General features: G+C 40.5%; 1 protein-coding gene across 1 annotated transcript in view; it reads right to left on the reverse strand.

The window, feature by feature from the left end:
- Positions 1–25,989, reverse strand: part of OPN5 (opsin 5) — a 48,449-nt gene extending 22,460 nt beyond the window's left edge. Inside the window, exons 1-4 of the mRNA XM_053602862.1 lie at positions 25,850–25,989; positions 21,873–21,992; positions 15,160–15,330; positions 11,412–11,746 (exon numbers count right to left, since the gene is read on the reverse strand). Of these exons, the coding sequence (XP_053458837.1) occupies positions 11,412–11,746; positions 15,160–15,330; positions 21,873–21,992; positions 25,850–25,979 (756 nt within the window). The 5' untranslated portion in view covers positions 25,980–25,989. The remainder of the gene's footprint in view (positions 1–11,411; positions 11,747–15,159; positions 15,331–21,872; positions 21,993–25,849) is intronic.
- Between the last annotated feature and the right edge of the window lie 825 nt (positions 25,990–26,814).

Raw genomic sequence — 26,814 nt, forward strand, 5'->3', positions numbered from 1 at the left:
TTGGCCTCTAGTTTGAAATTCTTTTCATGATTAACCTGCTCCAAACTAATTCTTCCTTTAACAGATATGTTTTAAGTACTTACTGTGTATGAGGCATTATGTTAGGTCCCAGGGACAGGAAATGAACAAAAAGACATGGTTGTCACCTACCCTCCACCCCACCCTGTGGCTTTTATTGACCAGTGGTAAAGACAGACATTGAACAAATAATCACAAAAATAAGCATGTAATTCTAAATTAATTAAAAATTGTGACAAGTTCTAGAAAGAAAATATAAAGCCTACAATGAAACATTACACAGAAAGAATCTAATTCAATTTTGAAAGTGCTTTACTGGGAAGTGACATTGCAGCTAAGAATAACAAGGAAGAACACAAAGTAGTAATTATTTTTTTAAAAAAAGAAAAAAGCAATAACTACAGTTTTCTCATAAACTGCATGTAGAGTCCATAAGGAGGTCCTCTGAACCTCAGCTCTCAGTGATAAGTAATATTTAATGAGCAAGAAAAGAGAGGCGTCATCTGAGGGAAACAGAACTCTATGCTTGAGAGTTTTAGAAAGGGCTGGATGAGGGGCGCGCACATGTAGTCCTAGCACTCTGGGAGGTGCAGGCAGGTGGACTGAGCTCAGGAGCTCAAGACCAGCCTGAGCAAGAGTGAGACACCATCTCTACTAAAAGTAGAAAAACTAGCCTAATGTTGTGGCAGACACCTGTAGTCCCAGCTACTCGGGAGGCTCAGGCAAGAAGATCACTTGAGCCCACCAGTTTGCGGTTGTTGTGAGCTAAGATGACACCATGGCACACTACACAGGGCGACAGAGTGAGACTCTGTCTCAAAAAATAAATAAATAAATAACAATTTTTTAAAAGGCATCACAATCAATGTGAAAGAGCAAAATGAAACATTATGTCCCCTCAGGTGTAAATGGAACAGAGGCATTCAAGCCAGGGATCAAGAGACCTCTTAATATTCATCACGGTAATTACATTAAATTAGTTTACTCAATTACGTATTTGTTCCAGCAATAATGATTAAGATCTAGCAAGGGCCAGGCTGCAGGTTCAGTGGCATCAGGACCCACAGCACTTGCCCTCACCTTGCTTACTATCTTCCATGAAAGAGGTGCAAACATATGATTTAGTTAAGGATGACAAGTGTCACTAACAGTAGTGTGCCAAGTGCTTTGATGGCCCATAACAGGGGGACTTGAATTAACCAGTGACAATCAGAATGGCTTTCTCGTCTAAATAAATGGCACTAAGAGAAATGTAGGTACCCACAGGGTCTGGATACTAACTGTAGACCTGCAGCACTACAGGTGATCAATGTGTGTTCACTGAACAACTAGCATCCCAACGCGCAGGACATCATCATACTTGGGAAAATTAATCCTTGCCTCTGGGATTGCCTGCCTATCATTCCACCATTCCCTTCATTAAATCAGCACCAAGAGTGTTCACAGTATTGAGTGAAGATTTTTACAAGCAGAAATACCCACAGAAGTAAAACATTCTCTCAGCTTCAGAGTTTCAGAACAGAAATTTAAAACATACAAGGAAAAAAAAATAGTTACTTCTTTTTGAAAGTAGGTTTTGAATATGGAAAAGCAGCATCCACAGCCAGAGGCCTAAGGGACTTGGAGCATTAAGATTATTATGTGAACAATTTAGAGAATGAGCATAAAAATGAGCCAGTTCTTTCACTGCAGAGTACATAAAAGGCCTCCAGGCCAAAGGCAAGAGAGAACATCAGAGGACCTGGTAACTGACCAGGAGAAGGTATCCTGAACCCATCCCATTGAGCTAAGTACCAAGGGCCATGGATGGGAATTGGGGAACAATAGAATCCTCAGTATATTTGGCAATATACAAGCAAAAAAATTCCTGCCTCCATTCTCAGGGTCCCAGCCAAACACCAACATCCACCTGATGGGTTGCTTTGGAAAGCTGGGAAATAGCTTGCAGGGCTGATGCACCTATAGTTGCAACAAAGAAGATGCAAAGTGACCCATGACAATGGAAACTGACATCAGAAGGAATCTGAAACATCTCAACAACACCAAGGTCAATAAATGACAGACCAGGAGGCCCCATCCCTTAGCACCATGACATTATGAAAACTTTCCTGAAACTGTTAGGTAGTCCTGGGAAAAGGAGGGAAATTTCTATTTCAACTGAATTTATCCTGACTATTCAATAGGAAATTTGTTTTATAAAATCAAATGCAAGCACAGAACTAAAATTATGTTGGCTCATAGAAATATAAAAATTGCCATGCATATTATATATACATTGCACTCCTCTGTTTGCAGTCATGAAATTTCAGACTGCCACAAAATTCTGGCAAAACTATGATTTTTTAATTAATTAGAGGGAGTCTACGCAGTAGACAAATATTTGTAGACAGAATGCCAAATTTTAGCCTGACAAGATCAGACTAACAGAATGCAGGCCCCAATAATAAGCCAGGTTCACCAAGTGAACAAGCAGAACAAACTGACAAAGCAAAGCAGTAAATAAATAGGGGGAAAGGCTTCTAAGACTGCGAAAAGGCCCAGTCTGAGCTTGTTTCTACTTATTTTTACTCAGTTGGAAAAATCAAGGTCAAAATTGGGTAGTAATTGAAAATAGTTTAAATTTAGTATAGAAGATGGCACAATAGTTATGTTTATTTTCAATACAGGTTGAATTCTGATGAGATGAAATTTTTGCAGAACTATTAGTAATTAGCAACATTTTACATTTAGGTTATTTTAATATAGGCTTCATATATGCAAATGAAATATAGACATACCATAAAATATTAAATAATATGTAATATGTCATTTTGTATATAAGTTAAAAGAATACACACATATACAGTATGTAACAAAATTGTACACATGTATGCCTACACATCATTTAACATTTCCTTGGTTAATCAGGTCTAGGATGATACTGATTGACCCACACAGTCTAAGTCAAGCAGAGTGACAACAACAGACCAAAGTGAATGGCATATGCTGGGCCACACCTTGTATGTGTAATAAGCTTGACAGGCATTGACTAAATAAACTGCCATTCCTCAATATTACACAAAGAACAAGATGGTGCAATGTGAGTAGGTTGAGTTGAGCAATTCAACTAACAGGAGAGAAGGTGATGAGTAATAAACTCAGAGAAAATGAGAAGGTTCTCAAGGGAACCAGGACCCAGTTTCACTGAGCAAGACCAACAAAGTATCTCAAGGACAATAATATCATTGGGGGATGGCAAACAGAGAGATGAGCATGATGGCAAGAAGAAAGCTCATCATGAGACATTACAGCAAGTCTGTGACATGTCATGATAAACTGCAAAGCTCAAATGCACATACCACTATGATGGACATCATGCTATCCCTCTCTATAGACTGCCATCAACTATGGAAAAGAAAACTTTTCATCACTGGTGCCTTTGCCCAGTTCCCAAAATAGTACCTAGTACACAGTAGGATTCGGATCATATTAACTCAAAGTTAACTTGGATCAATTTATTTAAATTTCATTTTCAAAAATTATAGATAAGAGCTAAAGCTAGAGCTAGAAAGAAAGAATCTAATTTCACATTTTATGAAAATATTTTCCTAATTTACAGCCAATTATAAGACAGGCAGATGTCGATCACGATTCATGATTCTGCATTTTTATTCAAGAATGGCTCTATTATTATCAGTATAAATTTAGAGTGATGAAAACTTCCCTCAAAGCTTCCTTTACCCAGAACATAGTTTAGAGGGTAAAGGTCAACTGAGGCCATCAAGAATCTCCAGCTCATGCTGTGCAACCAAGAGATCTTTGCACAACTTCAAAAACTCTGCAATTTAGAGAAAACTGGACCAGGGCCCAGACATATTAAGAAGCCATCTCTGGTCTGGAGAAAACTGAGATGAGCAGTCTCTAAAGTGGGCTGTGAGTACACCCAAGAGTGGAATACCAATCAATGTGATTCACTGGGTACCGGAAGAAATAATGAGAATTTCAATCTACATTAATTTTTATCTTTAAAATACAAGACATATGGCCCAGTGTGGTAGCTCATGCCCATAATCCCAGTACTCCAGGAAGCTGAGGCAGGAGGATCACTTGAGGTCTGGAATCTGAAACCAGCCTAAGCAAAGTGAGACCCTGTCTCTACTAAAACCAGAAAAATTATCTGGCTGTTGTGGCAGGTACCTGCATACCCAGCTACTTGGGAGGTCGAGGCAGGAGGATGATCAAATGATCCCAAGAGTTTAAGTTGCTGTGAGTTATGATGAAGCCACTGCATTCTGGCCTGGCAGCAGAGTAAGACACTCTGTCTCGAAAAATTATCTATAAGACATATTAGAGTATGCTAGTAGTTAGTGCACAGTGATATGGTGTTACCCATATGTCATTTATATTGAGGGTATGCACTGGGAAATGTGTTTTCAATATGGGAATGAGATACCATGAGAGCAGGAAGACCAGGACTTTAGACTTTACCAGGGATTCCCAAAGACATAAGGGAAAAGGAGAAACTACAATGTCTTAACAACTATTGTGCCCTTGGTAACAGAACAACATGGTTTTTATCTCCTTGGATTTCCACTATAACCCAATGAGCTAGATATGACTATTTCTATTACACAACCAAGGAAGTGAAGTAGATACTCAAGAAACCTAAGTATCGAGTGAGATTAAAGATGGCGGCTGAGTAACAGCTTCCCTGCAACTGGGAACAGTGAGTCTGGGGAGACAAGACTCCAGGCATCTCTGGCCGGTGGGATCTGCCTATAATCATCCCTTTGAGGATACAGGGAGCCAGCAAAGGACTTCTGGACCCCAGGAGGAGGACAAAAACAGTGGAAAACTGGCAAGTGGCTGCGTGTGTTCGATTGACCTAATCACGCCGGCAACTGTAAGTACAAGCAGCAGTGAGACTGCAAACTGGAAAGGCCTTACCTGTGAACTGTTTCGATGTTCTTGGACTTGGCACTCAGTTGAACTGCCTTGGGGAGACCTTGAGCAGGAGTGTGGAGAACTTTGGGCATTGTCTGGGGCCCCAGACTAAGCCACTGAGCTGAGCGCAGGAAGCCATTGTGAAAGTACTGCCCCGGCAAGCTCTGCCCTCAGGGTCTCAGAGCAAGGATTGGGCAGGTCAAAGTAACCTACTGACTGGGCAGCCTAAAGGCGGGGACTGAGCTGCTTACAGCCTTAATCCTTAGGGGCAGAGTGAGACGGTTTTGGCACACTGGAGCCTTGGGCTGTTGCCCTGGGTACAGTGCCATGACGTCACAGCTCATAGCAACCTCAAACTCCTGGGCTTGGTGCCGCCCACCTCCATAAGAGCTGTGCAGCGACCTCCGACCCATGACCCGCACCCACCAGGCCTCCACATTCCCTGACCAGGAACTGCGGGAGCCACGCAACCCTGCGTCCTGCCTCCTGTGTCCTCCCAGCTTCCACACTAGCCTGTTCATCTGGACAGGGACTCTGGTAGCTGTGTGACCTTTGGAGCCCTCCCTGCCTCTGCGCAGAGCTCTTCTCCTGGCCAGAGACTGCTGGAACCTTGGGCTCTCTGTGCCAAAGTCACTGGGCGCCTGGCACTCCCAGAACCGTGCACACCACCCCCAGCCCTGTTGCTGGATCCGGGTGTGTCACAAACCGGAGCTGTTTCCACAACCAGAACTCCCTAGCTAGAGCAGCCCCAGAGGAACAACACAGGGTCACTCCCTACAAAGATCCAGCAACAATAGAGTGATCCCACTGGGGTCTAATCTTGGAGAGACACCTCCCCAACTCTGAGGATGACCAGAGGCAATGGTGAAAAACAATCATGAGGTGAAATCAACAGAAAAGCTCTGGCAATATGAATAATCAGAGTAGATCAACTCCCCCAAGGATCAATGGGGCAGAAATAGCACAAGACCCCATGCACAAACAAATAGCTGAGATGTCAGAAATTGAATTCAGGATCTGGATAGCAAATAAGATCAAATTAGAATTCCAAAAGTTATCTCAAGAATTCAATGGATTCAAAGACCAAATGACCAAAGATTTCGACACATTGAGACAAGAAGTTGCATCCCTCAAAGATCTGAGAAACACAGTAGAATCCCTCAGTAACAGAATGGAGCAAGCAGAAGAAAGGATTTCTGACATTGAAGACAAAGCTTTCGAATGCTCCCAAACCCTCAAAGAAGAAGAGAAATGGAGAGCAAAAACAGACCACTCTCTCAGAGAGCTCTCGGATAATTTGAAGAAAACCAATATTTGTCTTATAGGGATCCCCGAAAGCAAAGAAGTGGCTTCACAAGGCACAGAGTCTCTTCTCCATGAGATTATGAAGGACAACTTTCCAGACATGCCAAGAGATTCCAAACTTCAGACAGCAGACAGTTTCAGAACTCCGGCATGATTCAACCCAAATAAAACATCCCCCAGACACATCATAATCAATTTCACTAAAGTTAATATGAAGGAGAAAATTCTGAAAGCTGCCAGACGAAAGAAAACCATTACCTACAAGGGGAAGAATATCAGAATAACTGCAGATCTCTCTGCTGAAACCTTTCAAGCTACAAGAGGATGGTCATCGACTTTTAATCTCCTAAAACAAAATAACTATCAACCCAGGATCCTGTACCCAGCTAAACTGAGTTTCATTTATGACGGAGAAATTAAATACTTCAATGACATTCACATGTGGAAGAAATTTGCGATAACCAGTTCTCCAGGATATTCTCAGATCTATCCTCCATAAAGACCAGCATAATCCTCCACCACAAAAGTAAACTCACCCAGAAAATTTTGATCAAATTCCAACTTCCACAGTCGCAAAAGGATTAAAAATGTCCACTGGACTCTCCAAAGGCTTATCAATACTCTCAATTAATGTGAATGGTTTAAACTGTCCTCTAAAGAGGCACAGATTGGCTGACTGGATACAAAAACTCAAGCCAGATATCTGCTACCTACAAGAATCGCATCTTACATTCAAAGACAAATACAGATTCAAGGTGAATGGATGGTCATCTATATTCCAGGCAAATGGAAAGCAGAAAAAATCAGGCATTGCAATCCTGTTCGCAGACGCAATAGGCTTTAAACTAACCAAAATAATTAAGGATAAGGATGGACACTTCATATTTGTTAAAGGTAATACTCAATATGATGAGATTTCAATGACTAATATTTATGCACTCAACCAGAATGCACCTCAATTTATAAGAGAAACTCTAACAGACATGAGCAACTCGATTTCCTCCACTTCCATAGTAGTTGGAGATTTTAACACCCCTTTGGCAGTGCTGGATAGATCCTCCAAAAAGAAGCTAAGCAAAGAAATTTTAGATTTAAACTCAACCATTCAACATCTGGACTTAACAGACATCTACAGAACATTTCATCCCAACAAAACTGAATATACATTCTTCTCATCAGTCCACGGAACATACTCCAAAATCGACCACATCCTAGGCCACAAATCTAACCTCAGCAAATTTTAAAAAATAGAAATTATTCCTTGCATCTTCTCAGGCCATCATGGAATAAAAGTTGAACTCAATAACAACAGGAACCTGCATACCCATACAAGAACATGGAAGCTAAACAACCTTATGCTGAAGGATAGATGGGTTATAGACGAGATTAAGAAGGAAATCACCAAATTTTTGGAACTAAACAACAATCAAGACACGAATTACCAGAACCTCTGGGATACTGCAAAGGCAGTCCGAAGAGGGAAATTTATAGCACTGCAAGCCTTCCTCAAGAAAACGGAAAGCGAGGAAGTTAATAACTTAATGGGACATCTCAAGCAACTGGAAAAGGAAGAACACTCCAACCCCAAACCCAGCAGAAGAAAAGAAATAACCAAAATCAGAGCAGAGTTAAATGAAATTGAAAACAAAAGAATTATACAAGAGATCAATAAATCCAAAAGCTGGTTTTTTGAAAAGATCAATAAAATAGATAAACCTTTGGCCAACCTAACCAGGAAAAAAAGGGTAAAATCTCTAATCTCATCAATCAGAAATGGTAATGATGAAATAACAACAGACCCCTCAGAAATTCAAAAAATCCTTAACGAATACTACAAGAAACTCTACTCTCACAAATATGAAAATCTGAAAGAAATCGACCTATAACTGGAAGCACGCCACCTACCAAGACTTAGCCAGAACGAAGTGGAAATGTTGAACAGGCCTATATCAAGTTCTGAAATAGCATCAACTATACAAAATCTCCCTAAAAAGAAAATCCCAGGACCAGATGGCTTTACGTCAGAATTCTACCAAACATTTAAAGAAGAACTCTTACCTATATTACTAAACCTCTTCCAAAATACAGAAAAAGAAGGAATATTACCCAGCACATTCTATAAAGCAAACATCACCTTGATCCCCAAACCAGGGAAATACCCAACAAGAAAAGAAAATTATAGACCAATATCAGTAATGAATACAGATGCTAAAACACTCAATAAGATCCTAACAAACAGAATCCAACAACACATCAAAAAAATTATACACCATGACCAAGTCGGATTTATCCCAGGGTCTCAAGGCTGGTTCAATATACGTAAATCTATAAATGTAATTCAACACATAAACAAACTTAAAAATAAAGACCATATGATTCTTTCAATTGATGCAGAAAAAGCTTTTGATAATATCCAGCATCCCTTCATGATCAGAGCACTTAAGAAAATTGGTGTAGAAGGGACATTTCTTAAACTAATAGAGGCCATCTACAGCAAACCCACAGCCAATATCGTATTGAATGGAGTTAAATTGAAATCATTTCCAGTTAGATCAGGAACCAGGCAAGGTTGCCCATTATCTCCATTGCTCTTTAACATTGTAATGGAAGTTTTAGCCATTGCAATTAGGGAAGAAAAGGCAATCAAGGGTATCCACACAGGGTCAGAAGAGATCAAACTTTCACTCTTCGCAGATGATATGATCGTATATCTGGAAAACACTAGGGATTCTACTACAAAACATTTAGAAGTGATCAAGGAATATAGCAATGTCTCAGGCTACAAAATCAACACCCATAAATCTGTAGCCTTTATATATACCAACAATAACCAAGCCGAACAAACAGTCAAGGACTCTATTACTTTCACAGTAGTGCCAAAGAAGATGAAATATTTGGGAGTATACCTAACAAAGGACGTGAAAGATCTCTACAAAAAGAACTATGAAAATCTAAGAAAAGAAATAGCCGAAGATGTTAACAGATGGAAAAACATACCATGCTCATGGCTGGGAAGAATCAACATTGTTAAAATGTCCATACTGCCCAAAGCAATATATAATTTTAATGCAATTCCTATTAAAGCTCCATTGTCATACTTTAAAGATCTTGAAAAAAATAATACTTCATTTTATATGAAATTAGAAAAAACCTCGAATAGCCAAAACATTACTAAGCAATAAAAACAAAGCAGGAGGAATCATGCTACCAGACTTGAGACTATACTATAAATCCATAGTGATCAAAACAGCATGGTACTGGCACAAAATCAGAGAAGTAGATGTCTGGAACAGAATAGAGAACCAAGAGATGGATCCAGCTACTTACCGTTATTTGATCTTTGACAAGCCAATTAACAACATTCAGTGGGGAAAAGATTCCCTATTTCACAAATGGTGCTGGGTAAACTGGCTGGCAACCTGTAGAAGATTGAAACTGGACCCACACCTTTCACCATTAACTAAGATAGACTCTCACTGGATAAAAGATTTAAACTTAAGACATGAAACTATAAAAATACTTGAAGAAAGTGCAGGGAAAACTCTTGAAGGAATCGGCCTGGGTGAATATTTTATGAGGAGGACTCCCCAGGCAATTGAAGCAGTATCAAAAATACACTACTGGGACCTGATCAAACTAAAAAGCTTCTGCACATCCAAGAACATAGTGAGTAAAGCAAGCAGACAGCCCTCAGAATGGTAGAAAATATTTGCAGGTTATACCTCCAATAAAGGTCTAATAACCAGAATCCACAGAGAACTCAAACCTATTAGCAAGAAAAGAACACGTGACCCCATCTCAGGGTGGGCAAGGGACTTGAAGAGAAACTTCTCTGAAGAAGACAGACATATGATCTACAAACACATGAAAAAAAGCTCATCATCCTTAATCATCAGAGAAATGCAAATCAAAACTACTCTGAGATATCACTTAACCCCAGTAAGAGTAGCCCACATAACAAATCCCAAAACCAGAAATGTTGGCGTGGATGTGGAGGAAAGGGCACACTTCTACACTGCTGGTGGGAATGCACACTAATACGTTCCTTCTGGAAGGACATTTGGAGAACACTTACAGACCTAAAAATAGACCTGCCATTCGATCCTATAATTCCTTTACTAGGTTTATACCCAGAAGACCACAAGTCACAATATAACAAAGACATCTGTACCAGAATGTTTATTGCAGCCCAATTCATAATTGCTAAGTCATAGAAGAAGCCCAAGTGCCCCTTGACCCACGAATGGACTAGCAAATTGTGGTACATGTATACCATGGAATATTATGCAGCCTTAAAGAAAGATGGAGACTTTACCTCTTTCATGTTTACATGGATGGAGCTGGAACATACTCTTCTTAGCAAAGTATCTCAGGAATGGAAGAAAAAGTATCCAATGTACTCAGCCCTACTATGAAGCTAAATTATAGCTTTCACATGAAGACTATAACCCAACTATGGCACAAGACTATGGGGAAAGGGCCAAGGAAGGAGAAGGGAGGGGGGAGGTTTTGGTGGAAGAAGGGTAATGGGTGGGGCCACACCTATGGTGCATCTTAGAATGGGTACAGGCGATTGCACTAATGTACACAGCTATGATTTAACAATAAAAAAAAGAAACCTAAGTATCCTACTAAGCCCTACTTCTTATACCACAACATCTAAAGAACTGCCACCTCCGAAACTAGCATTTACCAAGGGTCTCAACTCTATAGAAAATGCTCTTGTGTTAAGACAAGCTTCCTCTGAGAATGCATATATGGTATGAACTCTTACTCTACAAATAATTCAAGCGAGAGAATGGCCCTAATGATATCCCACAGTCCATGCAGCACAGTAAACACTGTGGGGCATGCTATAGTTCATAAAGGTATTCTTATTACTAAAATAATTAAGAATCAATAAAGCCCTACTCAACAAAGAAAATAAGCACCCAAAGGATCCATTCTACGAACGTGGTAGATATTAAAAATGTGTGTGTGAGAGCGAGGGAGAGAGAGAAGCATAGACAGAGAAAGAGGAGAAAGAGACTGCAAAGCCTTAGGGAAGCAATAGCAAAGTTTGGATGTCCATGAAGAGTAGAGGTTCTCTGTTCTCCCAGTGTCCAACATTCCCCAGGAGGTTTTAATTGATTGGAAACACGTGTGTAAATACTTAGTGCGGTTACCTTGGTCAGTTTCATTTCCAGCACGTGGCTGCCATGGATCCGACTGTCGAAATGAGCTACTTCTTTGGAAGAGGACTTAACCTTGGCAATGATCTTTACATAGGAGAACACAATGACAGCCGTTGGGAGCAAGAGGCAGAAGAAGAGGATGTTCAGGATGAAAACCTGGCCCCCCAGCGAGGCCTGGGTGAGCCACCAGTCCAGCGTGCACGAGGTTCCGAAGGGCTCAGGAACGTAGTCCCCCAGACCTACCAAGGGCATGGTGGTCCAGAAGGAGGCATAGGCCCAGATGACCGCCAGGCAGATGTAGGCGTGCTTTCTCTTCAGCCAAACCCCTGGAGGCGGAAGAAAAGCATTACCCGGTTGTAATCTGCCCTACACCCAAATACCTCCCCTCGACATGTCAAAGTTCACCTCCAAAGATTTATTCCTCTGAATTCTGGGAGACGTGGGCAGAAGGCAGAAGCCTAAGGGGTAGTGGATGAAGTACAGGGGAAAGTTCCAGAGCTTGGGCCTTTCTCAATATGAAGCAATTTCACGAGGAAAGTTTTCTCTAGGCACCTGGGAGCTTTGGGAGGGAAAAGTGACCAAAGCTGAGGAAGGGGAGAGTAAAAAGATGAGAGGAAGCTGAAGATAACGGAGGATGTCAGGACACCCTCTCCAGGGTGTGTGTTAGTGGGTCGTCCAAGGGGGAATCCTTCAGGGCTGAGTGCAGTCCTGTGACATTGCTTGCATTTTAAAATACCCAGCTTCCTAAAAGCTCTTGTGTTTCTGATCTCATCTGTCTTCCTAAGAGCTTGTTGAGCAGGGGTTGATAGCTCATGTTCACGACACCGTGCTGTGAGGTTAACGTGGTTAACTGTGCTTGACGACTTGTGGGGCAGATTTTTGGATCTTCAAAGGTGATTCACACAACAGTCGCCCTCACGCAGCCATCGCAGAAGAGGTAGAGAAACTAAGTAGGTTGAATCATGTTCTGCAAATGTGATTCTGTGAAGATATTTTCAGGGAGACGAAAAAATGAGCTCCATTTTTCAGCACTAGTTTCTGTTAACCAAAAGAGAGTTCCAAGAGGAAGAAACTGTGCCTTCGTTTAAGAAAAGCTGTGAAGCACTAGTGATCATTTCCCCCAAGTTTGAGGCAATCGCCAAAGACAGGTCGGCCTGATTCAGTGCATCAGTCTCCTCAGGAAATTACCTCCAAGCCTCACTCATCATCTTCAACCAAGAGGGCGGAGGAGGTGACTCCTTACTGTTTGGTTTTGCAGTAGCACAGAAGAAATGTCAAAATATATTCAATTTAAAAGCTAAATTATTTCTTCAACATAGACTCAGGGTCTGCCTTTGCTTAGTGTAGTAAGAGGTTTGGGATGTGAGTAAAGCCTAATTCTTCCCTTTCTAGTATTTGACCTTGTCCATGGAATCTTTCTAGACGTCCAGGGTTTCAGCAGTAAAATAGAGGAAATAAGAACATATCACTTACAGGCTTTGGTAAGTGTATGAAATCACCTAAGGGGCCTGCTTTGCAAACCCAGAAGCACTACATTAACATGAAGTTTGACACGTGTACCGGTTTGCCTCACTTAGCACTAAGAAGAAATAGGAAAGATTGTTTCTATACTCTGTTGTCTGCTTTCTCCCCAACACGTGGTGTTTTGTATCATGAAATGCAAACTTTTCAAATGATATAGGGGTAGCAGTCATGTAGCCATAATATATATCAGCTCTTGATTATCCATTATAACGGTATAACATTGGCACGGGTGATCACATATATTTACGGGGTGTGCATAGGCATACGTATAAGCATTATGGTTAGGGTTACTTGTGAGGTGTTTCATACTTACATTCGAGTATGGTGAAAGGCTGTCAAGTACAGGAGGGAGTAGATTAGTAGATTGGTTCTGTGTTGCTCCAGAAGTCAGAACTAGGACCAATGGGTGGAGGTTACTGGGAGGCAGTTTTGTCTCAATATAAGGAATAACATTGTAACAATAAGAGCAGACCAATCAGAGAATGGGCTGCCTTGTGCAGTAGTAAGCTCCCCGTCACTGGTCACTGGAATTACTCAAGAAGAGGCCAAAAGGTCGTCTCTCAGGGATGCCTTAAAACAGTTTACCATGTTACATGGGAGAAAGGTCTACATATCCCCAGGTGACCTTCTAATTCCAATATTCTAGGACACTGTGTGGAGGGTTTAATAGTGCATCAGAGTAAATGATGAAACTACACTACTGAAATACAACCTTAGAAGAAACTGGAAAATATATGCCATTCCCACACGGAGTTATATCCTGCAGTGATTCTGGCAGCAGGCAGCATCATCTCCTAAATCAACACAAAAACCTGAACCCAAGAAAACATTTAGGAACAGAGGAGCGAGGTTTGGCATTCCTCAGATAATCCCAGGAAATTTAACTTCGTGCCTTCCCAGCTATAAAATCTGCAGTTAAATTGAAAACGTATTTGGTGTGACCAAAAATAAGTCTGCGAAAGAATTAGTCTCTGATTTCATCCAGAATATGTATAATTGTTCACCCTTATTGGAAATTTTGATTCAAGCTGTTTCTATTCTGAATTTTAAATGTTAAAAAAAAAAAGATTTAAATTAAAAAAAAAAGTTCTAGATCACGAAGAGGATGATTCACGACCGCCCCCCAAATCCATGCATGGTTTCCTTAGCATTTGGAAACTATGAAGTTTAAAAGAGGGCGTCAGGGCGGCTTGGCTATGCTCTGACCAACCACTATAACTGACAGACAGCCAAAGAAGCTTTATCCAGATAGACTCAATACTATTCCTTGGTTTTGCCCAATATTAAAGGTCCCAAATGCATCTCTTCCAGCTTCAATAAATTCCCAGAGCTCCAAGAAGCAAAAGCAGTAAAAATTATTTTTAATCGGTAGAATGGTCCAGGCGTCCTCAAACATTTTAAACAGGGGGCCGGCCAGTTCACTGTCCCTCACACCGTTGGAGGGCCGGACTATAGTTTAAAAAAAAAAAAAACTATGAACAAATTCCTATGCACACTGCACATATCTTACTTTGAAGTAAAAAAACAAAACAGGAACAAATACAATCACACCGCCTCATGTGGCCCGCGGGCCGCAGTTTGAGGACCTCTGGAATCCTTTAAAAAGAAAATACTAATGCTCTGAAAACTTACTGCTGCCTCACCCCTCACTAGTTGTTTTGGTCTGTCATCTTTCTACCTACCATTACCGCAAAAGCATGTTGAGTGATCTTTCTATATGCGTGTCTTTATGCAGGAACAGCTACAAGGCAATCTAACCTGGAGGTGAACTTTTTAGAATTCTTCATCTCTGAAATCACAGGGAGCCTGAGTCCTAAAGGAGAATCATAAACAGCTTTTCTTATAATCATACTTACTATGTCAGGAATCAGCTAAACATCTCCGACCTAACATCCTTTCAATGCATTTTATTGCTGTCTTTGCATGGCAAAACATGGAGAAAGCTCACACACTTCATATAAGAAAAATGATACTGTTTAAAAGCATTGTAGTCAAACACCAACCATTACCATAAAAGTAGTATTAAAAGAAACTTACTTTGACATAGGTTCAAATCCTTAAAGATATATTAGAACAAGTTAGGCTATAAATAGAAATACTCTTGATCTCTGAGTTTATTAATAGCCTTTATTTATTACCTGTGTGAAATATATACAGCTCTGACACTCAATCCACCTAGCCTTGATATCAGGGAATGAGAAACCTGCCAACTTACCATAAGATAAATAGCAGATTTTCAGGTATCGATCCAGGCTGACAGCAGTCATGGTGATAAGGCTTCCACAGCCAAAGAAAAACCCAGCCCATCCGTACCAGCGGCAGCCAATCCAGCCAAACACCCAGCGGTGGCAGAAACAAGAGATGATGGTGAACGGCTTACCTACAACTAGAGCACCAGCAAGTTAGCAAAAGGAGTTTCCTCCAGTTAAAATTTGGGACGGGAGGGGGGAGGATCGGTGGCGGGAGGGTGACTCGTGGGACCACACCTATGGTGCATCTTACAAGGGTACATGTGAAATTTACTAAGTGTAGAATATAAATGTCTTAACACAATAACTAAGAAAGAATGCCATGAAGGCTATGTTAACCAGTTTGATGAAAATATTTCAAATTGTATATAAAACCAGCACATGGAGCCCCATGATTGCATTAATGTATACAGCTATGATTTAATAATAAAAAAAAAATTCCCCACCTACCTCAACTCACCTGCCCCCTCTTCCACGGAAACACATGTGGGTATATTTGAACAGGTTTTATATTACTATTATTTTATATTAATTTCTAGATTAATCAAATTTTGGCAGTTATCTTTGAATAAACTGGGTTTGAAGCTATCTGAGGAGATTTTCAGTTATCATAATAGCCAAAGATACTGAAAGGATATAAGAAAAAAATTCTTAAAGAATTTTACTACAAAGAACTGCTCAGAGGGACTGAGTTTCAGGGAGCACGGGAGTTGTCATCTCTGTGGACAGTAACAACAATTTGGTCATTTCTAATGTCCTATTAAAGCTGTTCATTTGAAAGTTAAAGAAGGGGACAATGTATCCATGGTGAACTCTGAGAGAAAAATTTATCTTTAAGCTGATTTCCTCCATAGAATGCCCAACACACCATTATTTTTCCTCCCTCCGAAGTTAAATACTCGAATGTGAGTGGTCTAAAAGTACTCATAGGAAGGTTTTGCACAGTACACTTCAGCATTCACTCAACCTCAGCAACCTCGTTTAGAAACTCAAGTTCTACAAAACAATAATCCCATAAGCTTGTCTCAAAAAAAATAAACAGGTAAATAAACAAACACAAGTATTTACATAATAAAATAATACTGGGCAAGTTTACTTGTTAGACATACTTCCTGGAAATCAAAATTCAAGTCTCTCAGAATGTCCAAAAGTCAGAAAAGCAAGTAAATTTATGTGCCGGAGTATTTTCCCCATGTACTCCCCTACAGAACCCTACCTGCTTTGCAAACATTATATTCAGTAAATGCTGCTCCATAGGTCACAACATACGTCTCATTTGACTAGGAAGAATTCTTTAAAACATCCGTCTTGAATTAAGGAATAATTTTATGCAAAGAATTTTTATTTATGTGTGTACAATATTTTCATCCAATCAGAATAGCTGTCTGAGTCTGATTGATGATAGACTCATAATCTACTAATATTTACCATTTTAAGTCATTCAATTCCTTTTTTCTTCTTGTATTACAATATCTCAAATTTCATTACAATATCAAATAAAAGTAATCATACTAGGCATTCATGTCCTGTAGCTAATTTTTAAAACATGTTTTTGATGTTTTATGACTGCAGATGATGTTTTTTGCTCCCTTTTATCAGGCAAGGAAGTTCTTTTCTCATACTTGTCTATTAAGATATTTTTTTTTTACCAAAAAATAAATGTTAAGTTTCACTGAATGCTTTTTCTGCATCTACTGAAGTGATCGTAAGTTTCTTTTGTCATCAGCTTTATTAATGTAGGTTATTAATAAATTTATGATGTTGAAACATGCTTACATTCCTGGGGTAAATGCAAACTTTGTAAATAATAAAAAAATTCATAAAATTGTCTCAACCAATAGAAAGAAGAGATGGGAGAAGGGGAGAATGAAGGGGATAAAAGGAGGAAGACAAAAAAGAAGATACAGATGATTTAAATTCAACTCATCCCATTCCCCCGAGTGGGGCGTTTTAGAATCCGAGTGTGGGGCAGCGCCTGTGGCTCAGTCGGTAAGGTGCCGGCCCCATATACGGAGGGTGGCGGGTTCAAACCCGGCCCCAGCCAAACTGCAACCAAAAAAAACAAAAAATAGCCGGGCGTTGTGGTGGGCGCCTGTAGTCCCAGCTACTCCGGAGGCTGAGGCAAGAGAATCGCTTAAGCCCAGGAGTTAGAGGTTGCTGTGAGCTGTGTGAGGCCTCGGCACTCTACCGAGGGCCATAAAGTGAGACTCTGTCTCTACAAAAAAAAAAAAAAAGAATCCGAGTGTGTAGGGCAGGAGCTTCCTGTAATGAAAAAGGAAATTTGGTTTCTAACACCCAGAGGTAATTTAGTGCTTTAGGAGTTAAGTGTCTGCAAAGGGGTTGGTAGGGGGAAGAGAGAGGTTATCTATCAGGGAAAGCCTTAATTAGAGAAGCAGTGGGAACTAATGGCTGTGAATTCAGAAGGGGAGGAGGTTGAATGGCACTCGGGAGGATAAAGATTAGACATAAAGTGCACTGGAGGAGGAAGGCGTGAGCCAGTTCCAAACAAAGTTTTAAGGATAGCACGGATACCCGTTCTCAAAAACAAAGCATGAAAAAAAGACATGTGTGCCCCCAAACATTCTCAAATTTAAAAAATTTAAAAATATGAAAAGAAAAAAGAATAGTATGGGTAATTTTCTTGGAAATTAGAATTAGTCTTCTATTTATTAAAAGAATAAATAAACCATATTTGGTCTTTCACTATTATTATCAATGACTTGTTGTTATCAATGACAACCCCAGGAGTTCGCTGGATGTTCACAGGGAAGCAATAGGATTGGGGAGGTGAGTAAGAGAGTAAAATGAGAGAGTTGAAGCAGCCGGGATTGCCATACAGGGGAGCAATTTTCTGCCTGGAGCCCTGGGGACAGGTGGGGTGTCCTTGGAGCTCCTCTGTGTGTGTGTGTAGCTGAGCGTTTGTGTGTATGTGTGTGCACACACATGTATGTGTCTTGAAGGGGAAGTCAGTAGTCATGTAGGGGAAGAAATATCGAGCAACTAGGTCTCCATCCTCCACCTTCTTTCAATCGGATCGTTTGTTTTTTTCATCTGTTTCATATATTGAACTTCTAAGTCACACTCTTTTTCAAAGAAAAAAATCACTGCCTAAAAAAATTGCTTAAGAATCATTTATTTAATTCCTTCTTTGGAAGGTTGAGACTCTATTTCTACATATTTTCTTCTGTTTTAGTGTTTTGTTTTCTTTCTCTCTGATCCTGTTGAATATCTTATTCAAACACGGAATAGCTATATCCGTAAATGTTCGGTTCAATCTGTTTACCACCCGACCCAGATTTCTGGGAATTAAGCCTCCATCAGGATTTTTGGGCCTCCGTCAGGATTTGGGCCTCCATCGGGATTTTTTCTTGCTTTCTAGAATGCTTTCTTCTACTTTTAATTCATGCCCTGCAGCCCTCTCTAATTCAATCATTGTATTCAGTCTTTACCTTCCTTGAAAGAAATGCCCTGAGGAAGCTCTTCAAAGCCTAGCATATCTACACATCAAAAGAAGGTTCCCTAACCTTAGTGCATTAGGAAAACCAGGTGAGTGATGTTCACCGTCTGCAGGTGCTAGCTCCTGCCCCTCCCGGGTGCGCACCTCTTGGGTAAAAGTTTGCAGGATTTCCTGTTAGTTCACTCAATTAAAAAATATTTACCTAGTAGTGTCTGCTGTACGCTAGACACACATTTCCTCCATTTATCTAGACAGCATCACACTCCAGCTTGCTAGTCTAGGCACCCTCAGATGATAATCTCCTAAACCTAGTAAGTCTAGCCCTAATGTTGGTGAGGATATTGGACAGCAAAAGAACTGTTTCATTTTTATTTTATTTATTTATTTTTGAGACAGATTTTTACTATGTCACCCTCGGTAGAGTGCCTTGGTGTCACAGCTCACAGTAATCTCCAATTCTTGGGCTTAAGTGATTGTCTTGCCTCCACCTCCCAAGTAGCTGGGACTACAGGCCCTCGCCACAATGCCTGGCTATTTGTTGTTGTTGTTGCTGCTGCTGTTGGCATTGTTGTTTAGCAGGCCCGGGCAGGGTTCAAACCTGCCAGCCCTGGTGTATGTGGTCATGCACTAACCACTTGGCTACAGGTGCCAAGCCAAGAACTGTTTTTCATTCAATAAATAATTATTCAGGGCCTATTCTGTAATAGGCACAGAGCAAGGTGCTAGGGGACAAAGTGAAGATCAAGACTGACAAATTTATTTTCTAATAGGGAAATCAGAAAAAAACAAATCCATAATAGAAGATTCTGTCTGCTAGAGTGAGGGTGATCATTAGTGCTATTAAGAGAGATAAAACAGAGAAAGGAGATAGACAGAAACTATTTTACATAAAGGATTCGGGGAAGACTTCTCTAAGAAGTGGCATTTAACTAGACACCTAAATCAATGGGAGTCTGCAAGAAGCCTTTGATTCTAAGGAGAGGAGGCAGCAAGCTGAAAGGTGAGTGTCAGCGAGGTGCATGCTAAAGGCAGCAAAAAGGCAAGGTAGAGTGACCAGTGACCAAACAGTAGTGAAATGAGTCTGTTGTGCCTACGACCCAGACAAGCGAAAGCTATTTCAAGGTTCTTCCTGAAAGAGCTTCAGTTGAACCTTTGGAATGTCGCCTAGAATAGCTCTCTCTCTCTTCCACTTAGTAGAAGAATGCTCTGGAACCCGGCTGCACATTCGCAGCACAGGACAGGATGGGTCATTTTGTTTACCTTAGTTTTGCTTTGATTTGATTTGATTTAAATGTCAACATCCAGAGCTCCAACACTGCCCTCAATCTTCTGTTTTCATTTATCTGGAGTGAGCCCAGGCATTGTCTACTTTTTTTGTAACTCCCGGGCTTATTCTAATACATCGATGTGACTGGGAGCCGTTGGTACTTGAACAGCAGGCATTAGTTGCACACATGCCACACAGCTGGTCTCACGAATGTGCTGCTTCAAGGTGCTTTTAATAGAATATAATCGAGCAAGAAAAAAAAACAGATATGCTTTAAGGTTTATTGGAAAGGAAAGGATCATATTATAGGTGATCAGAAGTTAAAACTGGGGTTAGAGAAAGTTGCCACATGGAAGGAAATGGTTCCTGGTGAATATATTCTAAAGCAGAGTAATGAAATGGTTTCTGCAATTCTAGAACAGACTTGCTTGGTTGGAAGCACTTTCAATGTATCAGACCAGTTAAGGACATGTTTATTCAGCATGTAATTCAGCCATAGCATGAGTCTGGTGTTAGTTACTGCTGAAGGATGTGGCTGAAATGACGAGTGTCGTTCAGGCGTTTTACCCTCAGTAGCAGGTAGAGAAGCTTCAAGGGCCAGCTGGGTGAGCGGAGCAGGAAAGCTGTCATTTATGTTGTGACACCGCCATCGCGTGGCCATAGGCAGAATGGCAGCCACTTTGCCCCCTTGCAGATTCCCCGGAGTTCATCTTATTTTCACAGAACAAGGCCTGACAGGTCATGTGCGTATGTATTTGCCACACGAGTTCATGATATTTAAGCCTGTCCATACCGCGTAAGCCCGGCCCAAATAACCAAGACCATCCAAACTCAATAGCAGAGCAACACACCTACCGCTGTGTGATCAAATAGCGACTGAACTGGCAGAGGATTATCACTGGGACTTGCTTTTAGAGATTAGCAGTGGCAGAAAAATCCACTTATAAAGAAGGACAACAAATATCAGGAAAAAAAATTAAAGGAGGCTTTCGGTGGGAAACTGTGAAAAAGGTTTCTAGTGGTAAGAAGAGCTGACGTGTGCTGTTCAAACACGATTTCCCCAACTCTAATAACTTAAGTCTGTAAGCTAAATATCAGATGTTGGGATCCAAAGATGTTGCATCTAAAGGACCCTGGAATTTTACAGGAAAAGGCAAAGGGAATGGACTTACCCAGAATCATTCTTAGTTTTAAAAATCCGAATTATAGTTTTAAAAAAAGATGTATTTCTCTTACAAGGGTACATGTGAAATTTACTAAGTGTAGAATATAAATGTCTTAACACAATAACTAAGAAAATGCCATGAAGGCTATGTTAACCAGTCTGATGAAAATATTTCAAATTGTATATAAAGCCAGCACATTGTACCCCATGATTGCCTTAATGTACACAGCTATGATTTAATTAAAAAACAAAAAAAATGTATTCCAACTCCTCCTTGCTGGGTTATCAGTGATTTTTCTGTGCAGCTGAGTTTGAGAATCCCTGAACCAGATGCTGCTTCTACTTGCAGTCAGTCCCTAAAGTCACGATTAAATATGTCATTAGCAGGGAAGCTCCTCCCTCTTCCTGTGGTCACCTCCTGTCTTCAACTGTTAGTTCCCCTTCAAGACCCCACTGTCTTGCTGTTCATTTTAACCAGACTTCAGACAGTTGGAGGGGTGTGTGGGAGCCTGCCTGTAAATTTCTGGTTTCTGAATCCTTCTGCTTACCACACCTGAAGGTGTCTAAGGTATCCTGTGTTATTCCAAAGTGTATCTTCGGCGTCTAACACACCCAGCACACATTGAGGGAAGACTCAAGGACTGTTAAGTGAATAGGGTGTCCACACTCCCCTGACCTACTCTGTGAAGGCGGCAGCAAAGGGGATGTGGGTGGGGGCTCCGCTGACCACTGAGTACTTTAGGATGGGGAGTGGTTTAAACCCACAAAGAAGAAACGGCGGGGCTGTTACCTGAAATCCCCAGATCACAGACTGCTAAATTGACCGTCATTATTTCAGCAGGCCTCAGCTTCTTCTTCCGTCTAGAGGACATATAAAGGACATAGCCATTTCCAAATGTGGACAGAATCCCTACAAGGAAAAAGAAAATGCCCATCATTAAAATGAGGATGCAGAGTTCACTAGGATATGAAACACTTCTCAATTTCAAAAATAGACACCATCAATTTAGAGGGTAGTGAGAGGACTCTAAATAAAAATCTAAATTAAGAAGATGAAATAAAAAGCATGAATTGTGTGTGAAAGGTGAGGGATGGGTTGCCTCCAAAGGGACAGGAGTCAGGGGTTACAGGCTGAACTTACCCAGAAAAAGGAATGGTAACTTCCCAATGGTCAGTTCTTGTACTGGCCCCCAGGGTGAAGTATTTTCCTCAGCCATTTTTACAGATTACTGGCTTTATAGAACTCCCTCTTTATGATCAATACGGTTAGCCCCTCAGCTCTTGATAAATTCTGAAGATGAAGGCAACCAAATAAGGTGCCTTCAGCATCAGTGCAGACTCTGGAGGGGGCCCCGGCACTCAGCAGAGGCAGGAGCCAGGTAAGACCGCCATAACCCCCTGCAAGGAAAGGGTCGTCTCCTGGAGACAGCGCCCAGGACCTTCGCCTCCCCAGGAGACACAGACACCGGGTATCTGGCAGACAAGACAGCCTTCAGCTGCTGCTGGACTAGGCATCGAGGGCAAGTGGGTGACAAGTGACAACCTGGCCACTCCCCCTCCCACCAAGGGGAGAGAAAGTGACCCTCAACCCACCAGACCTACCAACAATGGCATAAGTGGTTTCCCCCGTTTTCTTATCCTTTTATTAATGACTAATTGGTTTTGGCGTTACAATGAAACTTCAAAAAGTTCTTACAAACCCAGTTTAAATCCAAAAAGACCCAATCCCTACTGACTTTATTTAAGAAAAGAATACACCTACTTCCATAGCTTAACATGTAGAGTAGATTTTCTTCAGGAATTCTTGCTTCATAGTGTAGCTGTGTATAAATGAGAATCTGGTACAGCTGCCTTTGGTAGTAAGGAATAAGGAGAGTATTAACAGGAGAAACCCAGATTTTTCTGTTTTAATTTCTACTTCTCCACCACAATTCATTTTGGGAGTAAGGAATGTGTGCTTCAGCTGATGGTATGAAACCACCAGGAGCTCACCACATTGGGCTCTCGAGAAATTCTGACTGGGTGGCACCTGTGGCTCAAAGAAGTAGGGCGCCGGCCCCATATACCGGAGGAGGCGGTTTCAAACCTGACCCCAGCCAAAAACTGCAAAAAAAAAAAAAAAGAAAGAAAAGGAAATTCTGACTCCCTGGAGTCAGTGATGGTTAACGATCCATTACAACCTCTTTCGCTTTCTTAAAGCAGAGAAGGAGGAAAACGATGTGGCGTTTTAGAGCAAACCCACGTGGCTTGAAAAATGATTAAACTAATGTCACCTACTTTGTATATAAAAAGCAAAAACAATAAGTATGCACATATATGTTTTTGATACACAAGGTTCATTTAAACATCCTTTCTGTGTCTACATCTCCTTGGAGAATATTCGTTTTCTTATTTTTACTTCCTTCCATTTTCTTCACTAGCCCTGCTTCACGGGGTTTCTCCCAGTGCCCAAAACATTATCAAAAAATAGTCAACTCTATTTACTGTGTGTAAGATTAGTCCCACAAGCAATCTTCTCTATAGATGAGTGTGGAAAGAAAGCATTTTTACTTCTAGTTAAAGGAAAATAAGATTGAGAAGGTAATGACTAAGGCAGGGCCATTTTTAGATTCTTAAAATGCTAGATCTTATTATAAAACTCACATCTCGTATTGTTAATAAACCAGGTACTTACATTAACAGTAAAAGAATAGGAGGTGGAAAATGAGTCTCTTTTTCTCTGAGATTCCAAACTGACATATTTCTATCTTGCTGTTTTCTCTAAGATATCCAGTGTTTAACAAAGCTCACTGTGAATGTTGTTCATTTCACTCTGGCTCCTTAAAGGAATCTGGGCAAATCCACACAAGCCTATTCTAGGAGGGTGAAAAACAGAGACAGGACAGCTGAGACCTGGTGGGTCTCAGCTCAGTCCTGGGCTCTCCACCTGACCGCTCTCCTCCCTTTGGGTGACAATTCTGAGCGTCCCCTTGTTTGGGGTCTGTTTTTCTAGCTGCATCTCAGCAAACCCACTTCCATATGACTGTGAACTTTCTTTCCAATCCCACAAGCACCCGGTAAGAAATTCTTCCGTCCCCACCTCTCTTCCTGCAATTTTTCATGCTAAGATTGGGAATGGGCTGATACTCCTCCCTATTTTGTATTGGAGAGATTTTTCAAGTTTAAAGATACTACTTTTTAATACCTTCCTTGCAAGTGACTGAGATATCTTAAATTTCATGTATAATGTGCTTATTTTTCTGCCTTTTCTGATCATTGAAAATACTTAAGTGTAATGAAAGTGCAATGTGGGTTTTATAATATGATAGCCTCTTTCCATCAGTGTTCGCCCATTTTATTCATTCTCTATTCCAAGCAACTTAAAAGCGTGGCAAAGAGTAAGTGCTAAATATATATTTGTGCTGAAAGGACGGGGGGGAGGGTCTATTTATAAGAGATAGAATTTAAATTAGTAAATCACTAACAATAAAGACAAGGACCTGGGGAATCGGTTTGCAACAGAATTTGATTCATTTTCATGAATTCCTTTTGCCTCAAGCACTGACCATAGAGGGATATCAAGATTTTTCTAATGAGTTTTGCTAATTTCAGGAAGTTAAATGAAGCTCTTAGCTGGTAATTAATAGACGAGAGAGGAAGAGAAAGAGAGAAAAAGAGGGAGGGAGGAAGAAAGAGGGAGAAATAAAGAAGAGAGAGAGAGAGCAAGCTTGAGTCAACATCTGGAAAGATTAAAGGCAGACAAACACAACCCACCTGCACACTGGTCACCCAAATTTAAAACAGCAACTTTAAATTTAACAAAAGTATTGTGGTTAAAGCCTAATTATCTAGATTAGTGCTGTCTAAAAGAAATGCAATGTAAACCATAAATGCATTTTAAATTTTTCTGATAGTGACATGAAACAAGGTAAAAACGTGTAAGTAAATTAATTTTAATAATATATTTTATTTAACCTCATATACCCAAACTACTGTGGGTTCCACGTGGATTTAACGTTTAAAAAGTTATTAGTGAGATATTTTATGACTTTTTCTCATGCTAAGTCTCCAGTGTCCAGTGTATATTCACACCACAGCACATCTCAATTTGAAAAGTCACACGTCTGCTGTTCAGGAGCCACAGGCGGACACCTGCGCTGGGGTAGTGCCATCTGCAAATAAACATACCCCTCTGTGGATTATGAACGGACATCTTTCAAACCTGGACACACTTGCATTTATCATCAATGAATTCTCACCTCTCATCCAAATGACTTAGCTAAGCTGTTATGATGCAACTTGACTGTTAAGTGAGGTAAACTTCCTGTGTCTCCTACCACGACAGCTCTGAGCTACACTCACTGAACTCAGAAGGTGCTGAACTGGGTTATTTCTAAGATCCATTTGGAGTCTAAATTCTCATGATTATATCTAAAGCATTTTTTATGAAATAAAAGCACTCTTTAAATATCATGTCATTAATTTTGGTATTCAGAAGATAAACCTACCCCCAAAGTAACCAAAAGTGAAATACAGTCTCAACTTAAATACCTTTGCTGTAAGTGTTCTATAGGTTATTAATGGAGTATTTATTCTAATGATAAAGATAATAGCCATTTCTAAGAAACATTTATTGAATGTTATGCCTCCTCATCTGCTGCCTCCCTCCCACTTTCCACCATCACTAAAATATTCACTTAAGTGTTGGAATCTTTTTTGCAAAATCAATGTATTAGCCCACGAATTTTCTAACTGTAGCCTTTGCACAGAAGAATTAAGGAAACTTACCAATTATTATTAGGTAAAAGCCAGCCACTAAATCCGCTTCCCACGACAGTCTGGAAGCAAACGGATCCCCATCTCGAAGGTAGTGTGGCCGGAGCTCCTCCTGGGGCAGAGCAGTGTGGTTTAACGCCATGCCGTTCTCAAACCACCACCAGCCTGAAAAGCAAAACGAGAGAGGTCTCAACAGACCCAAGTCAGCTTGAATCATCTCATAACTGTGGCTCCTGTTTTAAGACCAAAAAGCAAGTTCCCAGGGTTATACATGATTCTCTAATTAATAACTGGTGAAAAATTAACATCTTTTTCAGTGATCCAAATTTGCAAATACTCAATCATCTACTTTTATCCAAGCCTGCACTTTCTCGTCTTCCTCATGCAACACCCACTTTAAGCTAAGCCATTAAATTAAACCTTTAATTTTTGTAAAAGTCTGAGCTGGAAAAAGATATTGTAAGGAGTGTGCACACTAAGTCTTTTATTTTTCATTTTTCAGAGTGACGTATTTTTTTAATTATCCAAATTGCCCAGAAAAGCACCTCCAACAGTTCTATGTTAAGTGAGCTTCAGAGTTTTGCTAAGGAAAGAAACACCGAACTGAGTACAAAGGAACGTGAAATGCTCATGAATGAAACCAAGAGGTAGAAGATCGTCAGGATTATCTCAAAATTTGGAGTCATTTAGAAAAGAATTCAAGCTTGGTTATAACTCACAAGGTTCTTCCATAGAAAGATCTGGTTCTCGAGTTCCCTAAAGCAGAAAGCAACTACATTTTTCCCACCCTTGCCCCTTCACATCCCTTCCCTCAGTTGGCTCATTTATGGTGCAGGCTGAACTCCTGAACCACAAGGAACTCCCCAAACACAGAGATCTTTGTACTGCTTCTATTGAATTTTTATTTTTAAAAGGTTAGTGCAAAGTCTTTGATGGGCTTTCTGTAACAATAGAAGTCACATAATATCCCCAGTACT

Source organism: Nycticebus coucang, chromosome 9 (assembly GCF_027406575.1).
Source record: "Nycticebus coucang isolate mNycCou1 chromosome 9, mNycCou1.pri, whole genome shotgun sequence".
NCBI classification, from domain to species: Eukaryota; Metazoa; Chordata; class Mammalia; order Primates; family Lorisidae; genus Nycticebus; species Nycticebus coucang.